General features: G+C 40.6%; 1 protein-coding gene across 3 annotated transcripts in view; it reads right to left on the bottom strand.

Moving 5' to 3' along the window:
* Positions 1-17,948, bottom strand: part of ap2b1 (adaptor related protein complex 2 subunit beta 1) — a 325,740-nt gene that overhangs the window by 132,135 nt on the left and 175,657 nt on the right. For all 3 annotated transcript variants that reach the window (XM_041196885.1, XM_041196884.1, XM_041196886.1), the window contains one exon: positions 5,461-5,590. In XM_041196885.1, coding sequence (XP_041052819.1) covers positions 5,461-5,590 — 130 coding nt within the window. The remainder of the gene's footprint in view (positions 1-5,460; positions 5,591-17,948) is intronic.

The raw sequence follows: 17,948 nt of genomic DNA, 5'->3' as shown, positions 1-17,948 counted from the left end.
ATTTACAGAGGCATAGGAGAAGATGGGACTTGCACTCAACTTCAGAAAAACCAAAGTCCTCCATTGGTAAGCTTCAAATGCACACACTACAGCCCATTTATTAGAAGTAGTACCTGGAAAATGTTGAACACTTCCGGTATCTTAGAAGTTCTCTCTCACAGAAGGCTGGCATTGACGAAGATATCCAATATCACCTGAAATCTGGCGCAGCCTTCGGCTACCTGAGGAAGTGTTTGAAGATCGCGACATCAAAACTGAAACCAAGCTCATGGTTTACCAGGTGGTCATGATCCCTTCCTTACTGTATGGGGCTGAAACATGGGCAAGGTACAAGAGCCATGCAAAGCACTGTAGTCAGACCATTAACTGTCTGCAGAAGATCTTACATATTAAGTGGGGGGGCAGATGCACCAATATCAGAGCCCTCTCACAAGCAGGCAGCGCAAGCATCGAGGCTATGCTCATCCACCATCAACTTTGTTAGGTTAGTCATATAGTTCAGATGCCAGCTACCTGGCTCCCAAAGCAGATCATCTTCTCCCAGCTCAGTCAGGACAGATGCACCAGAAGAGGTCAGAACACGTGCTTTAAGGATGTGCTGAAAGCCAACATAAAGAAATGCAACATTGGCATCAACTCTTGGGAGACCATCGCCTTGGGCAGCAGAGTGTAGGGGAAAGATCCCAGCATTATGAGATCTAATGACAACAAAATGAAGAGGGAAAGCAAAAGCAGTAAAAAGAACACACCATGACCTGAACTGATAACACACAACCAGGCATCCAACATGACAACAAATGCCCTACGTGTCATAAAGTCTGCAGATCCTGAATCAGTCTCATCAGCCGTCTTCTGACTTATAGAAGACAATGGGCCTTGCTAGCGAGGAAAGCCAATAATAATCCCTGTGGAGCATGGAATAAGTAGCACAAAATTTAGGAGAGTAGGAGCCACAATACCAGCTGTCAGGAATGATCTGACAAAGGCATCAAGTACTGCAAACTAATCCAAACAGCAAAGCTAAGTAAATATGTGAGTATTTTTTCATGTGGCAACCTTATGCATGCTATCAACAGGAACTTGGAGGTAATCATGAAATGGATAGGATGGCCTTTAATCTGCTCTGAGGTTTCTTACCTGTAAGATGATAGCGGTGTAGGATGCACTGAATTAGTGTCCCTGATGGTTTCAACTCAGATAAGTGTAATCTATCAACTCTTCACCCATCACCCCCTTCCACAGAGTCACATCTTGTCTATATGACTAGAAACGTGCTCAGCCTAGCATATTACTTTTCTATATAATTTTATAGATTACATATGGACTTTTTACCTATAGTCCACAGCATAAAAACAGGCAATTCAACCCAACTGATCCCGCTTCAACATCCTTGTCAGGGTGTCTGTCCTATTCCTTTCTTGTGTTTATCTAGCTTTGGCTTATATGCCTCAATTAATCCTTGTGGTAGAGAGTTCCACATTCTTAGCACTCTTTCAGTCAAGAAACACGCAGCGTATGTTGTATTCAGCCTTCTTGTGCAAACAAAAAGGTCTGTCAAATTAGCATTAGCAGTATATCAGAGGTATTTCATTCAAACCTCCTGCATGGTTTTGGATGCTAAGCATAGCTTAAATCACCAGTGTTAACTGTACATTAATTGTATGTAAGATGTGGTCATTAACTGGGAATTAGATGTGTCCCTTAACTAGAGGCAGGTTGAAATTGTGGTTGTTGGGTTAGGAGGTGCATGCTTGCAATGTGTAAATTTGTAAAAGTATGTAAAGATTGGCTCCAATTCTACCTCCATGAACTTACTTTCTGGAACCTAACAACCAGGTCAATGATGGGTAAAGTAACTGCGATGTGCAGTATTAACTCATACAGACCAGAAAGGCCCCAGGTATTTCTAGTCTGTTCAAGGTATCTCATATCTGCAGAGGAGATAGTCGAGGACTATAACCAAACAATATCAGCCTGGAGGTGGGTGGTAGAAAAGAGGGAAGCATACACTTCCACCAAAGAAGCAGCCGGGAATTTGGAAGGCAAGGAAATACGGGAGGGGCAGGGGTGGTGGTGAACATTTCAATATCGTAGCAATGCTTTCTGTGCTCTATCAGATTGTGCCACTCTTCCACCTATAACTTAGAGCAAGAATATTCTTGGCCATGACTTTAATAGGTACTCAACGATTAAACTAGTCAAGTAAAAATTTATTGCAGGTGCACCCTGATTGCCAAATTTCTGCTGTTAAGGCTGAAAAGGTTTGTAGTGTAGATCAAACGCTACATAATTTATTTAAGAGGAACCTAGATAAATGGATGAGAGAAAGGAATAAAAGGACATGCTGATAGGGTTAAATGAAGGGGGGAGTGAGGGAACTCATGTGGCACTTAAAGACATGGGACCAGTGAGCCAAATGGCTTGTTTCTATGCCATACATTCTATACAATTTGGTGTGACTCACTCAGCAGAAATTGAAGTTAGCACTGATATTAGTTATCATTAAAACAAATGGCAAGCCTACCATACTGTACTGGTTTTTAAAAAGTGGAAATCATCCCGTGAATTGCCAATAAAATTTCAACAAAATGAGCTTTCAAATATCTTGGGGGCTTTCACTTCAACACCGACCTCTCAGAGTCATTCACTGTGGCATCAGAAGAGGTTCAGGAGAGATTCTTCTCCCTTATAGCGACAAATGTTGCTGGGATACAATTCTTTCTTGGAGGCACCACCAATATCCATCTGAATACCTAGCCTGAGTGTCCATTGTGCATATGGGAGCCCTGAAAGCGAAATTTGTCAGCCTATTTGGCAAGAGTAGGCCTCAGTGCCAAGTCTGTTCCTCACCAGCATGGATGCTTTGCACTGCATTACAATCAGAATTGGGAAATCTGGCTAATGCTCCCCTTCTCTCTTTATCCAGCGACAATAGCGGCACCTCTAACACTGTTCAGGCTTAAGACCAGTTAATTTAATATAGCATACACAGTTGGTGCATATGGGTTAGTGCTGAGGAGCAAGGCTGAAATTTAAAATAAAAAGCTAACATTCCAATAAATGGATGCAAAAATACCATGCAAAAATCGGCATATTGAACATTTCATTATTTGCAAGCCGCTTAACGAATAAAATGTATTTGCTTTGACATGGATGAAATGCACTGTGATAATTTATTTCATTATTCAATCCGTACAGCCTGCTATTGTATGAAAGTGCTAATCTCAAAAATATTAACACCTGGATTGTTTCTTGACACGAATGTGCATCAGCGGCTGCTCATTGCCAGCTGGATGCCAATCACAAGCGTTTCAATATCCTTGCTGCTTATTAATACAGCGTGACCTTTAAATCAAAGCAAATAGTGGCAAAATTGCTGCTGCTCTGGGATGTGGACAATCTTTGTTTCTATATCCAAATGGCATCTGCAACTATCAAATAGTTGTCCATTATAAATTCAGGCTGAGGTAAATATTGGTTTTTAGATAGTTGACGCTAGCGCTTATTTGCATATCGTGCAATTTCATTACAACTAAAACCACACTATAATGGCACAGCTGGTCTCAACAGTGCCTCAACAAAGCTGGAAAAGCTCCTGCAACAGAAACTGGCATATTTGCACATTTATTCATTATTAATAAAGCAGACCTCCCTGTCACATATATGAGTGACAGATATGGAAGATAACAAATTGCTTCTGCTGAAAAGAAAACACTTGCTCCTTCAATAGTGCTAATATTAACCATCTGAGGTTACAGCAAACACATTGCATGCCAGGAGATGCATTCATAATTCTGTTTAATACATAGTGACATCAATTCACTTCATTTCTAGATCAGAAGCTGTAGATTAATTTTTATCATAAAAGTGACAAAACAAAACAAAATATTGTTTGTATGATTTAAATACAGCTGGTTTTTCTGGTGAATGGATCGAAGATGAAATTCTTTAGCTTTTCTAATTGGGGCCCTTTCCTCTGACAGGTTTCTTTTTTTTAAAAAGAAAATGTACTGACTTGATTGTAGTTTTTTTTTAACAAAAGCCCCAGAGAGGTTCAAAGAGTTGTGTTAGACCATGCAACCCCAGGCTGACACAATGTTTGACAGTGCTCTGGGCCTTCATTCACGGTTCACCAAGTTGCTAGATGTAACCGAAGCTGTATTCAGCACTGTTCCCTTTTCTTCTCTTGTTGCCAAGTGAGACAAAGCAAGGCAATGCTAACATAACATCGTGGCCACATTCAAGAAAGTGATTCATTCCCACTTGTCAACTGCACAAAGGGGGTTAAAGAATGAGATTCAATGGGAGGTAGAATTGGGTGTAGGCATCGCTGCCTAAGCCAGAATTTTCCATCCCTAATTGCCCTTGTTCAGAGGACATTTTAAGAGTCAATCACATTGCTGTGGGTCTGGAGTCACATGTAGGCCAGACCAGGTAAGGATGGCAGATTTCCTTCCCTAAAGGACATTAGTGAACCAGGTGGTTTTTTGCAACAATTGGCAATGGTTTCATGGTTATCGTTAGGCTTTTAATTCCAGATTTTATTGAATTCAAATTTTCGATCCCGGGTCCCCAGAGCATTACCCTAGGTCTCTGGAATACTGGTCCACTGGCAATACCACTCTGCCACCACCTCCCCCTGTTAGAATGCTAGTTAAACAACTTTCACTGGTCATTTCCATCACCCTCAACCCTAATATGGTTTGGGATTCAATGCAGAGGACCAAAGCCAAATAAAAAGTTTGGGAAGCCAATTTCAATGAAATCAAGAAAAAGCAATGGTTTCATGGTCATCATTAGACTTTTAATTCCAGATTAAGGTGGGGTTAGGCAATCCTGGATTAGGCAAAGCCGTTGCACTTTATCCTCTCAGTTTAGAGAGTCTAAACTCTGAATTTTGGACAGCCTGTATCAAACAAAATGCCCAGCTAGCACCTATTCTCTATACTTTTCAAATGCTGACATATATGGAATTCAGACTCTGCTTGGCACACGTGAAGGAATTAGCATGAAATCACAAAAGAATTACTTTATTGTTAATGGCAGTGTACTCTTGTTCATGGGATACTCATTAACATCCTGCCTGTCTCATGTATTTACAAAGAAATCCTTTTTAGCAGGATGTTCAACATAATAAACTTCAGAGTTTCTACCCATCTCTTCTGATCCTCCCACTCCCTGATAGGGTCCTCATTAAGTCCATTGTAGGGTCAAGAAGGAACAGGATCTAGGTCAAACTACTAAAATCCCCCGAGACTATTTACTGTTTATTTGAACCAGTGATATCATTTATCAAAATGACTATGTACAGACATCTGCAACATGATCAATAGTTTGTCTTCCAACTTTTACAAAAACAGTGGGCACAAGGCTAATTCATGTGGTACTTGGATCACAATACAAGAGAGAGAATTCAAATTGCTGCCCATATCGCCTTCAATACAGAACGTAGGGTCTCACCTGAAGATTATTCAGTGGTTCCATTTTCATCACCGGGCCAATGGTATTCAGTGGTAAGGAAATCTCAATGCTCTGATTTGGCATTAATGGAGTGTGAATTGGAAGTGGAGTTGTGGGGATCACGCCAAAGCTAGAAAAAAACAAGTGCATCAGAAAGGGGTTTACTTTTTCATTTCCTCTTATCTTTAAGACATTCACTATCCACTGGAACATAGTTACTACCTAAACTTCAGCTAGTGTCATTTTTTTTGGTTAAGAACAAAAGCATCCCAAATGACTTGCCCTCCCTGATTTATGTCAAGGATTCATTCATACTCACCACTGAACTGCTCAGGAACCAGATACTGCTTTCCAAATTGGCAAGAGTATACCAGGTGGACATCTGCTAAGAAATTGTCAACTGATTGAATATATAACCACCACCAGATTGGCAGATCTGTTACACAGCTGCAAGTCTCTTTTGACACCATTAATTAACCAATACTGGCAGTGAAAGGGAGTTAGGCTAAATTGAAGCTATGTTTGAGGAACTAGGAAAACTCTAACTGATAATAGTTTTACTGCTAAATATGTCTTAAATTGGATTTTGAGAGCAGCCTTTTAAAGAGATCAAATTTTGCACAATGGGGTAAAATGGGAAAAACTATTTAAAGGAAGGGGAGGCAAGGCTTCAACAAGATATTGTTGCTTTATAAAGGTAAGTTATTGCAGGGGAAAAAAATATCAAGAATGGAGCACCAGGCAAAGCTAAAAATGAGGTGTCAGCCTAGAGAAGCTATAACAGGACTGTTGCGTGCCAAACAGAATAAACAGTAAGTAGTAGACAGAGCTAAGCGAACTCACAACCAACAAATCATATCTAAACTCTGCAGTCCCGCCACATTCAGTCGTGAATGAGGGTGGATAATTAAACAATTCACTGGAGGAGGCAGCTCCACAAATATCCCCTTCCTCAATGATGGAGAAGCCCAACACATCAGTGCAAAGGATAAGGCTGAAGCATTAGCTACAATCTTCAGCCAGAAGTGCCGAGGTGCCAAGTGGATGATACATCTCGGCCTCCTCCAGAGGTCCCCAGCATCATAGATGCCAGTCTTCAAACAATTTGATTCACTCCACGTGATATCAAGAAATGGATGAAGGCACGGGATACTGCAAAGGCAATGGGCCCTGACAATATTCAGGCAATACTACTGAAGGCCTGTGCTCCAGAACCTGCTGCGCCCCTTGCCAAGATGTTCCAGTACAGCTACACAGTGACATCTACCTGGCTATGTGGAAAATTGCCCAGGTATGTCCTGTACACAAAAAGCAGGACAAATCCAACCTGGTCAATTACCGCCCCATAAGTCTACTCTCGATCATCAATAAAGTAATGCAGGGGGTCATCAACAGTGCTATCAAGTACCACTTGCTTAGCAATAACCTGCTCACTGATGCCCAGTTTGGGTTCCGCCAGGGTCACTCAGCTCCTGACCTCATTACAGCCTTGGTTCAAACATGAACAAAAGAGCTGAACTCCCGAGGTTAGGTGAGAGTAACTGTCCTTGCAATCAAGGCCACATTTAACCGAGCGTGGTATCAAGGAGCCCTAGCAGAACCAGAGTTAATGGGAATCAGGGGGAAAACTCTCCACTGGTTGGAGTCATACCTAGCATAAAGGAAGATGGTTGTGGTTGTTGGAGGTCAGTCATCTCAGCTCCAGGACATCACTGCAGGAACTCCTCAGGATAGTGTCCTTGGCCCAACCATCTTCAGCTGCTTCATCAATGACCTTCCTTCCATCATAAGGTCAGAAGTGAGGATGTTCACTGATGATTGCACAATGTTCAGCACTATTCGTGGCGACTCAGGTACTGAAGCAATCCATGTCCAAATGCAACAAAGCTGGACAATATCCAGGCTTTGATTCACAAGTGGCAAATAACATTTGCGCCACATAGGTGTCAGGCAATGACCATCTCCAACAAGAGAGAATCCAACCATCACCCTTTGATGTTCAATGGCACAGAATCCCCCGCTATCAACATCCTGGGGGTTAACATTGACCAAAAACTGAACTGGGCTAGCCATATAAATACTGTGGCTACAGAGAAGGTCAGAGGCTAGAAATCATGCGACGGGCAACTCAACCTCTGACTCCCCAAAGCCTGTCCACCATCTACAAGGCACAGGTCAGGAGTGTGATGGAATACTCCCCACTTGCTTGGATGAGTGCAGCTCCCATAACACTCAAGAAGTTTGACACTGTCCAAGGCAAAGCAGCCCACTTGAATGGCACCACCTCCACAAACATTTATTCCCTCCACCACCAACACACAGTAGCAGCAGTGAACACCATCTACAAGATGCACTGCAGGAATTCACCAAGGCTCCTTTGACAGCATCTTCTAAACCTACGACCATTACATCCAGAAGGACGAGGGTAGCAGATAGTTGGGAACATCACAACCTGGAAGTTCCCCTCCAAGTGACTCACCATCCTGACTTGGAAATATATCGCTGTTCCTTCACTGTCGCTGAGTCAAAATCCTGGAACTCCCTTCCTAACAGCATTGAGTGTACCTACACCACATGGTTCAAGGAGGCAGCTCACCACCACCTTCTCAAGGGCAATTAGGGATGGGCAATAAATGCTGGCCCAACCAGTGAAGCCCAAATCCCATGAATGAATAAAAAAAATTGCCAGTGAAATTTAACTTTTTTAAAATTGATTTAGAGTTTGGATATTGTCACAATTGTCTAAGGTTGTAAATGACATCAGGTTGGGTACAGTGACCAAATGATGCTAACCAATGTGCAATACTCCAAAAGACAGGTTATGTCAGGCTGGAGAGGTAGGAGATGAAATTTAATACAAATAAATGTCAAGGGATGAGACAAGGTAAAAGAAGGGAGAAGGTGGAATGCACATGTGGTAACAAGCTCGAGATAACACTTCGCTATTTAACATAGTCATGATAGCAAATAAAATATTGGGATGAACAGCTAAGGGCATGACATATAAATTGAAGATGCTGATATTGAAGTTGTAGCTGGCATTGGTGAGGCTTTGAAAAGCAGAAAATCGCAGATGCTGGAAATCTGAAATAAAAACAGAAAATGCTGGAAATGCTCAGTAGGTATGGCAGCAACTGTGGAGAGAAAAACAGAGTTAACGTTTCAGGTCGATGGGACCTGCTGAGTATTTATTGCATTTTCTGTTTTTATTATTGGTGAGCCTTCATTTGCAAGATGGTGTTGAAATTCAGTCTCTAACATGCCAAATCGTGCAGGTTATTGACATGAATCCAAAGGAGCGCTACCAGCTTGTTTCCTCAACTTAGAGGATGTAATTATGAGGAAAGATAGTCCACGCTGGGACTTACTTCATTGGAGGTGGAAGACTGGGGTAGACGGGGCTGGTCAATTTTTTCAGTATGAGAATTGGATTCACCAGAGTTGTAGGCCTAGAGGACTCAATTTTCAAGCTAAATGTGTTAAAGGGAATAAGAAATAGTTGAGTTTCTGAGGGTGCAATGGAATTGCAGAATTGATCACCAGCAAGTCTGTGGGACAGAAAACCATGGCAGGTTTTAAAAAAGAACTGGGTAAGTTCCTGTTAGGAAAGCAGTTACAGGGGAAATTGTGCAGCAATTTCAATAAGGAAACTAATGGGAGACTTGGACGTTTAAGCTTCCTAAGTTTGATGATACTGCGCTAGGTGGAAAGGTAAGCTGTGCAGAGGACACATTGGGGCTGCAAAGAGATGTGGACTGGTTAAGTGAGTGGGCAACAAGGTGGCAGATGGAGTATAATATAGGGATGTGTGAAGTTATTCACTTTGGTTGTTGGAATAAAAAATCATTAAAGGTGAGAAACTTCTAAGTGTCGATATTCAAAGAGACTTGGGTGTGCTTGTACAGGGAACGCAGAAAGTTAGTATGCAGGTGCAGCAAGCAATTAGGAAAGCAAACGGCATGTCGGCCTTTATTGCAAGGGAATTGGAGTATAATTGCTACAGTTGTACTGGGTTTTAGTGAAACCACGTCTGGAGTACTCTGTGCATTTTTGGTATCCACATTTAAGAAAGGGTACACTTGCATTGGAGGTGGTACAGCAAAGATTCACTAATTGGTTCCCAGGATGAGGGGACTGTCCTATGATGAGAGGCTGAGTAAATTGGGCTTATATTCTCCAGAGTTTAGAAGAATGAGGTGCAATATCATTGAAACATACAAGATTCAGAAGGGGCTTGATAGGGCAGATGCTGAGAAATGGTTTCCGCTGGTCAGGGAGTCAAAAACACAGGGGCACAGTCAAAGGATAAGGGGCCGGTCATTTAGGACTGAGATGAGGAGAAATTACTTCGTTTGAAGGATTGTAAATTTTTGGAATTCTCTACCCCAGAGGATTGTGGATGTTCCATCATCAAATACATACATTTAAGGCTGGGGCAGACAGACTTTTGGTCTCTAAGAGAATTAAGGGATTTGGGGAGCAGTTAGGAAAATAAAGTCGAAGCCCAAAAATCAGCCATTACTGTACTGAAAGGCACAGCAGGCTCGATGGGACATGTGGTCTACTCCTGCTCCTATTTCTTGTATTCTTCCTAGATCCATGGTCTTCTCTGCTGGGTAGTTTCACAGGTACTCTCTGGTATATAAATTAGTGGCTACTGTTCATGTGTAGTCCTGCACTTTGAGCAATGGCAAGTTATTTGACTGCTATGCTGGAAGGTAATCAAGTGGGGCAACCCTAGCCAATTTTGCCTTTCCCTAAACCAGTCCTACCGAAGCTAATTATAGATCTATCAATGCCTAAACCAGGCTCATCAAAACCAAAACAGAAACAGAATTACCTGGAAAAACTCAGCAGGTCTGGCAGCATCGGCAGAGAAGAACAAAGTTGACATTTCGAGTCTCCTATCATCTACTCCTTATCTGTGACATCTTTTGATTATCTGCTCCTATCACTGCTTGCTTGTCCCTACAACCACTGCCACCCCCCACCCCACTTCTCCCCCTCCTCACCTTAAACCAGCTTATATTTCACCCCTCTCCTATTTTTACTCAGTTCTGTTGAAGGGTTATGAGGACTTGAAACGTCAACTTTGTTCTTCTCTGCCGATGCTGCCAGACCTGCTGAGTTTTTCCAGGTAATTCTGTTTTTGCTTTGTCATCAAGACCAATTATAGTTCTCCTACCAATTCTCACACTAGCTTCATCAAAGCTAATTACAGCTATCTTATTTCAGCACAAACAAGGTTTGTGTAACTGGGGTGTTCATGGTCTGTGGAACTCATCTATTCATTATATGAACCTCCTGGACCACAGAGGTACAGGTTTCCAATATTGTACATGGGCAGTGCCCTTTATATGATAATTTTTACAAAATAAAACAACTGCAAATATATTCATGAGCAAGGATTTCCATTGAAACAGGCTGGCTTCAAAGCTTCTTTCAGATATTTGTTCAGTAATATTTACTTTGCTAAAAAATCCTATCAAGAGAGTCATATTAAGCACAAAGTAAAACAAGGTTGATCTAGTCATACTAGAGGTAACATATTTCGTCTTGTCATAATTATTAATTTAGCAGCAATTTCTTTGAATCTTTAAGTTATTACTGCTGCCACACATAAGGAATAATCCACATCAAATTTTGGAGGGGAAATAACTATTCTGGCACTAGCTAACTTAAATATCTAAAACTAAAGCTCCAGCTGACATTTATAGTCTCCCTTAGGGAAAACAGCTCTGCCTGCAATAACACATTGCAGAGGTATTAACCATTTTGACAGGTCATTTGTTACTATATAACAGCACAGTTTAATGCTCTGATGTAAAACCTAGCATCAAAAAACACAATTTCAGTTGTGACGACTAAGGAGCTTTGATTTTTCATGTTTACAGTTCAATTATCACAGTGCCAATGTGCAACTAAAACATCAAGAATAGAAAGGGCCCAGGGCCGCTCCTGGATATGATGAACTGCTTTCAGATGGACAGAAGTAGAAGTTCTTGAATTGGTCTAACACACTGGGGGTGGAGAAAGAGAGAAAAATCCAGTTTCACTGTAATCAGGAAGAGGAACTGGTCTCCACATGGTTGAAAACGAGGTACTAGAGGCCAATTCAGAGGCCACCTGTGCACTTTCCAAGAGTGTAAAATAATTCAAAATCCTCAAGCTATTCCTTCACAACACTTGGCTGGATACACATATAGACAGGACTGTTTTCCAAAAGTTAGAAATGTGCATGTTTAAGAGTTTGGAGTGGAGGGGGCACTGGGGGAAGAATTTACACTCTTGATATTTGTCAGCTTGCTTCAGTATCAGCTTTCTCATCTGAGTCATTTGAGGGACATGAGCAGATAATCTAGGCTGATGCTCCAATGAAGTACTGATGGAACTCCTTTTGGTTAAAACTTTAAACTGAACATCCATCTGCCCACTTGGATTTAAAATATCTCTCAGCATTATTTTGTAGAAGGCCAAGGGAGTTCTCCCTGGTATCCTGGCCAATAGTTACTCAACCAAAAACAGATTTGGTCTTTATCACATTGCTGCTTTGTGGGATCTTGCTGTGTGCAATTTGGATGATACTTTTCCTTTATTACAAAATTGACAACAATTCAAAAGCTCTTTACTAGCTGTAAAATATTTTGGGGCACCCTGGGAGCATGAAAGGTGCATTATAAATGTAAGTCCTCTCCTTTTTTAAAATCTTGAATTAAAGTCTGGTAGGTTTAAAAAGTGACCACTGGGTGCAATGAGCCCTAAGCACGTTATAAACCAAGTTTCCCACCAAAATGGATTTTACTTGCCTTGTGGCATCAATCTGAACTGACATAAGATTAACTCCATCAAGCACTCAGTCTACAGCACTCAAGTCAGATTACCCCCAGATTGGACTTTGATGGATAGCAGAAATTGCTTTGCAAAATGCTATGCTGAGAGTTTAACTGCACCCAAGATCAAATATTTCAGACAGACTAGAGAATCTGCTGACATCAATGACAGCTTTAGACATATGTCTGTATTGACATGCTGAAGAGTGACATCCTTGTAAATGTTCAGTGCGGTCATGCTTTATTGCTGAGTGCTTAGCTGGCATCAAATTAAGAATAAGATAGTTTTTAGCTCGATGGTAGCATTCCTGCTCGAGTCAGAAGAGCTCAAACCATTTTGGACAGATGCCGTGAGGAAAGAGCAGAGCTCTAAGCTCTGAATTCCGACATCAGCGGGATATTCGTGTCCAATGGAATGGACGTAGTGTGGGTACCCCTCCACCACTTCTTTATATAGATTGGGAGAGTCCATACAACACTACCCCGTGCAGACTAGGTACCAAGCTGGCCAATATAGAGCTGGTTACAGTCATGGAAGGAGTGTTTACATCACAGTCTGTGAATCCTTTCTCTACTCATACTATTCTCCAAAAGAAGCTATGAAAACAAAAGTCTTATTAGGAAACAGTCACCTTTAAAAAATTATTTTGTTGTTGCAAAAACATCATCAATTTTGATACAAAAGCAAAATATTGCAGATGCTGGAAATCTGAAATAGGAACAGAAAATGTTAGAAATAATCAGGTCTTGCAGAATCTGTGGCAACAGAAACAGAGTTAACATTTCAGGTCAGTGACTGTTCATTAAGACCAAAACATTAACTCTTTCTCTTTCCGCAGATGCTGCCAGAACTGCCGAGTGTTTCCAGCATTTTTGTTTCTTTTTCCAGCACTTTTGTTTCTATTTCCAGTAATGTTGATGTTGGGAAGAAATTCAGGTGAATTCAGTCAATGAACATTGAGTAATTAATTACTACTTTCTGCACAACAGATAGTTTCTTGAACATCTTTTGAAACATAGTTTACATAACTGAAATCTTTAAACATACATGACATGCAGTAAATGTTATTTCAATTTAAAACACAATGGCTTATACATGCAAGAGCTCTTGGAATAAAATTAACTTAAGTGTCAAACAGCATTTTATTTTATAAATAGGCTGTGAAAAGAAATAGTCACAGACGAACCACTGCAAAGGAAGGAAATGACGCAACCTATGTTGGTAAATTCAGAGTCCATGAATTCAGAGTTCATGCAGAACACTATGGACAAGACACTCTCAAACATTAGCTAGTTAAACTGATATTCTGGGAAAAATTTTGTTTTTTCCTTCAGTCATCACAGTCAGTGCATAAAGCCAGATAAACTGAACTAAGATTGTTAATCAAATGATAGAGCGGGGGATTTCAAAACAACTTCCATTTAATTTGTCTGACTGAAATAGATCTTGTCTAATTTGCACCTCTTTTTTGCATCTTAAAATGAATGTAGATCTATTATGTGCCCTGTAGGGATTTGAGCCATTAAATGATTTCTACGTTGCCACATACCATTAGATACATTTCCTTGCTTGATTGCATTTTGGGAAATGACATGCAAAACATGTCCATAAAATTTGCATCATGATATTATCCTGTGCAATCACATATTTGAATTCCTGTTTCAGCTCTCCATCGAACAGCAGGGTGTGTGAATGGTGTTAGTTTATCTTTGACCTAATGCTAAGCTCTAATGGTTTCATCATAAAATTTTTAACTAAGCTAAAATAAACCCAGCCAGGCCTGAGGGGATGGTGGGAAGGATCTAGCTGTGTGAAGGATGGCTATCATTTCAAGACTGATGACCACAGGAGGTAAACAATCTTTCATTTGGACATTCTTCACACACACTTTAAGCAAACGTGCCAAAATCATAAACATTTGGGAGGTCCTAACTAAGGAGCTCTGATCTCTGCTGGCAAGACAGTTACGCTAGAAATGTATTAACCATATTTAAACAGTGTATGTTTAATGAGCGTCAGTGCTGCAGAATGGAACATTTTCCATATTTTGCACCTAGTGCCAATGTCAAACATTGTCAAGGCAAGTATAACACCTCAAATGTAAGCTCGTGTTTATGCTCAAACTCAGATGAACACCCTTGACTGACCAGTCCTGTTTTTATTCCTGATTATCAGCTTCTCTCAGGAAATATGTAAACGAAATGCTACCATTCCATGTGCTGGAAGCATACTTACTATCTGTTGCAGAGAAGCTGCTCATCACCTCTCATCAGTCTATAGTTAATATGAACCCAAGCAGTGAAACGATTCAGTCATTATGGCACAGGAGGCGATTTTCAGACCATCAAATCCATGCCATCTCTCTGCATAGCAATCCAGTCAGTCCCATTCCTCTACTCTATCTCCATAGCTTTGAAAGTTTATTCCCCTCAAATGCTCCACCAATTTCTTTTTAAATCATTGATCATCTCTGCTTCTATTGCCCTTGTAGGTGGAGTGTGCCAGGTCATTACCACCCACTGTATAAAAAATTCCTCACATTTCCCCTGCATTACTTGCCCAAAACCATAAATCTGTGTCCCTAAATCTTGTACCATAAATGAATGGAAACAGCTATTCACAGAATCACGAAATCTTAACGGCACAAAAGGATGCCATTCTAAACTTGTCATAATCTTGAACACTGCTGTCAAATCTCCCCTCAATTTCCTTTATTCCAAGGAGCACAACTCAAGCTTCTCCAACCTAACCTTGTAGCTAAAATTCTTCATCTCTGGATCCATTCTGGTAAATCACCTCTACACTCTATCAAGGGCTCTCACATCCTTCCTAAAGTGTGGTGACCAGAACTGGATGCAATGCCCCAAGTTGGGGCCTAACCATAGCTTTATAAAGGTTCAGTGTAACTTCCAGGTCTTTGTACTCAGTAGCTCGATTTGTGAAGCCCAAGGTCACCTATGGTTTGCTAAACACTCTCTCAATATGTCCCACCACCTTCAAAGGTCAACACACATGCACTCCCAGATCCTTCAGTCCCTACACACTTCTTAGAACTGTGCTATTTAGTCTCTATTGCCTCTCTGTCCCTTCTGCCAAAAAGTAACACCTCACACTTCTCTGTACTAAATCATATCTACCACTGGTAGGGTTATAATAGTATTGGGGTGATGTTACTGGAGTAGTAATCCAGAGGCATGGACTAATGCTCCAGAGACATTAGTTCAAATCTCACCAAGCCAGCTGGAGGAATTTAAATTCAATTAATTAATCTGGAATAAAAAAAACTAGTCCAAATAATAATGATCATGAAACTACCAGATTATTGTAAAAACCCATCTGGTCCACTAATGTCCTTTGGAGGGGAAAATTGCTATCTTTACCCTATCTGGGGTACATGACCGCATGTCACCCTACTTGTGACTCCAGATATACAGCAATGTGATGGGCTCTTAACTGCCCTCTGAAATGGCCTGGCAAACTGCTCACCACTACTTTCTCAAGGGCAAATAGGGATGGGCAATAAATGCTGGCCTTGTCAGTGATGCTCATATCCCAAGAATGAATTTAAAAGCTTGTCTTGTCTCTTTTGCTAGCCTATGTCCTACTGCAGTCAATTAGTTTCATCTTTAGTGTTTGCCACACCTCCAAGTTGGAATCAGTGGCAAATTTTGAAATTTTACTCTGTATTCTAATATCCAAGTTATTTATAATATATCAAAAAAGTGGCACTGACCCTTGGGAAACATCATATTCTATCATTCTCCAGTTGAAAAACAACCATTCACTAAGCTATGCTCTTTTCAGTCCTTAAGGCAAGTTTCTTTTTTAAGCTGATACTGACCCTCCAATTATATCAACCTCAATTCGGGTAACCAGCCTTTGGTGGTATTTCTTAAAATCCATGTAGACAACATTCATTGCATTCCCTTCTCTTGTCACTTCATCAAAAAGTTCAATTAGATTAGTCAAACACGATCTGCCTTTTACAAATCCATGCTGGCTCTCCGTAATTAACTCAAACTCATTCAAGGGCCTGTTGATGTTTTTTCCCTATTGTTTTTAACCCTTATCCACTATTGATGTTAAACTGACCAGCCTATTGTTACTTGGAATGTCCTTTATACCCTTTAGGTGTCACATTTGCTGCTCTTCAATCTTCTGACATCTCTCCAGTATTTAGGGAAGATTGGAAGGTTATTTCAAGCCCCTCTGCTATTCCCACTTCCACTTCTTTTAGCAACCTGGGATGTAAGCCATCTGGATCAGGCAACTTATTCACTCTCGACATAGCCAGCCTTTCCAGTACACGCTACCTCTCAATTTTCACCCCATCCATTACCTCTATCTCCACGTCTACTAATATTTTAGCAGCATCCACTTCTTTAATAAATATTGGCCCAAAGTATTCATTAAGTATTCGAGCCTTGCCATATATCACTAAGCATATATCACCCTTTTTGTCTCTAATAGGACCCACCATCTCTTACTACATGTGTACCTATACACGCCAGAAGAAGAATTTTGGACTCCCTTTTATGTTAACTGCCATTCTATTCTCATATTCTCTCTATGACTGCCTTATTTTCCACTTCACCACTTACCTCTCAACTCATTGTATTTGTATTTATTGTATTCACTGTGCCATCTGTACCTCCCTCCTGAAAGATCATGGTAACTGTGTCAGTCACCTTATCAGGTTTTTAAATATCAAAAGTGGCCCAATTGAATTGTCCTCTCCTTTCATTCCTGAAATGAAGTGATTGCACCATCTTGTAAACCACAGGTAACAACTTTCTAATAGCTGGCTGAAGTAGCTGTTCATCATGTGTTAGCTTAGGCAGGGCATATTAGTAGACAAACTAACCACTGGGAATATAGGAAATCACTCCCATGTCCAAGGTCTCAACAAACATCCACACACACGACTTCCAGTAAGACTTCCTGGTAAGTAACCAGAATGGAATTCCATTTGCAATATCTGGGCTTTGCAATATCAGCAACAGCAAAAGTGTCCTTGTTCATTGTTGTTACTCCTCTGAAGCTAACAGCAATTTCTGGAGCCGGCATATGCACAGTTAAACATGCAAATCCAGAAGTTGTTGTTCGTGATTCTATGCTTGCCCATAAATTCCACTAGACAGTTACCAAATAGAAATCACTGAACTGATGTAAACTTGCAATTTTATGTCATTAGTCTCACTGTAAAAACCCTTGAGAAAGTTACACCCACTGAGGTGTAACTGGGTTCTAAATAGCGTGCTAGGTTCATTGTTACTGAACAATCTCACTGTCCCTGAAAATTAATCTCCACAAATATAAAATATTAAGCTTTTCCATTATAAAAAAAATCTAAAAATAATTTTTGAAGTTTATATTTCAGCTTCTACCTTAATGCCATGTCTATGTTCCTATCATTTATTTCATTCTGTAAAATTTTAATTGAAAGTGAAAAATTCAGTCCATTTAACTTCCAGGATTGCTGCCTTAAGGAAACTTCAATGTGATTGGCTACTTACCCTGCTTGATGACATCACTGCTGCTGGACACCTAAAGATTCCTTTGACTTGGTGCCAGATTCAAATCGACATTTGGAAAGGAGCAAGCCAGACCACAGAGATTGCTAGATCTTTAAGGGCAGCTTTCAAGGTCAGCGATAT

The sequence above is a fragment of the Carcharodon carcharias genome, chromosome 10, assembly GCF_017639515.1.
Source record: "Carcharodon carcharias isolate sCarCar2 chromosome 10, sCarCar2.pri, whole genome shotgun sequence".
NCBI lineage: Eukaryota > Metazoa > Chordata > Chondrichthyes > Lamniformes > Lamnidae > Carcharodon > Carcharodon carcharias.
This window is presented reverse-complemented; position numbering and strand designations above follow the sequence as displayed.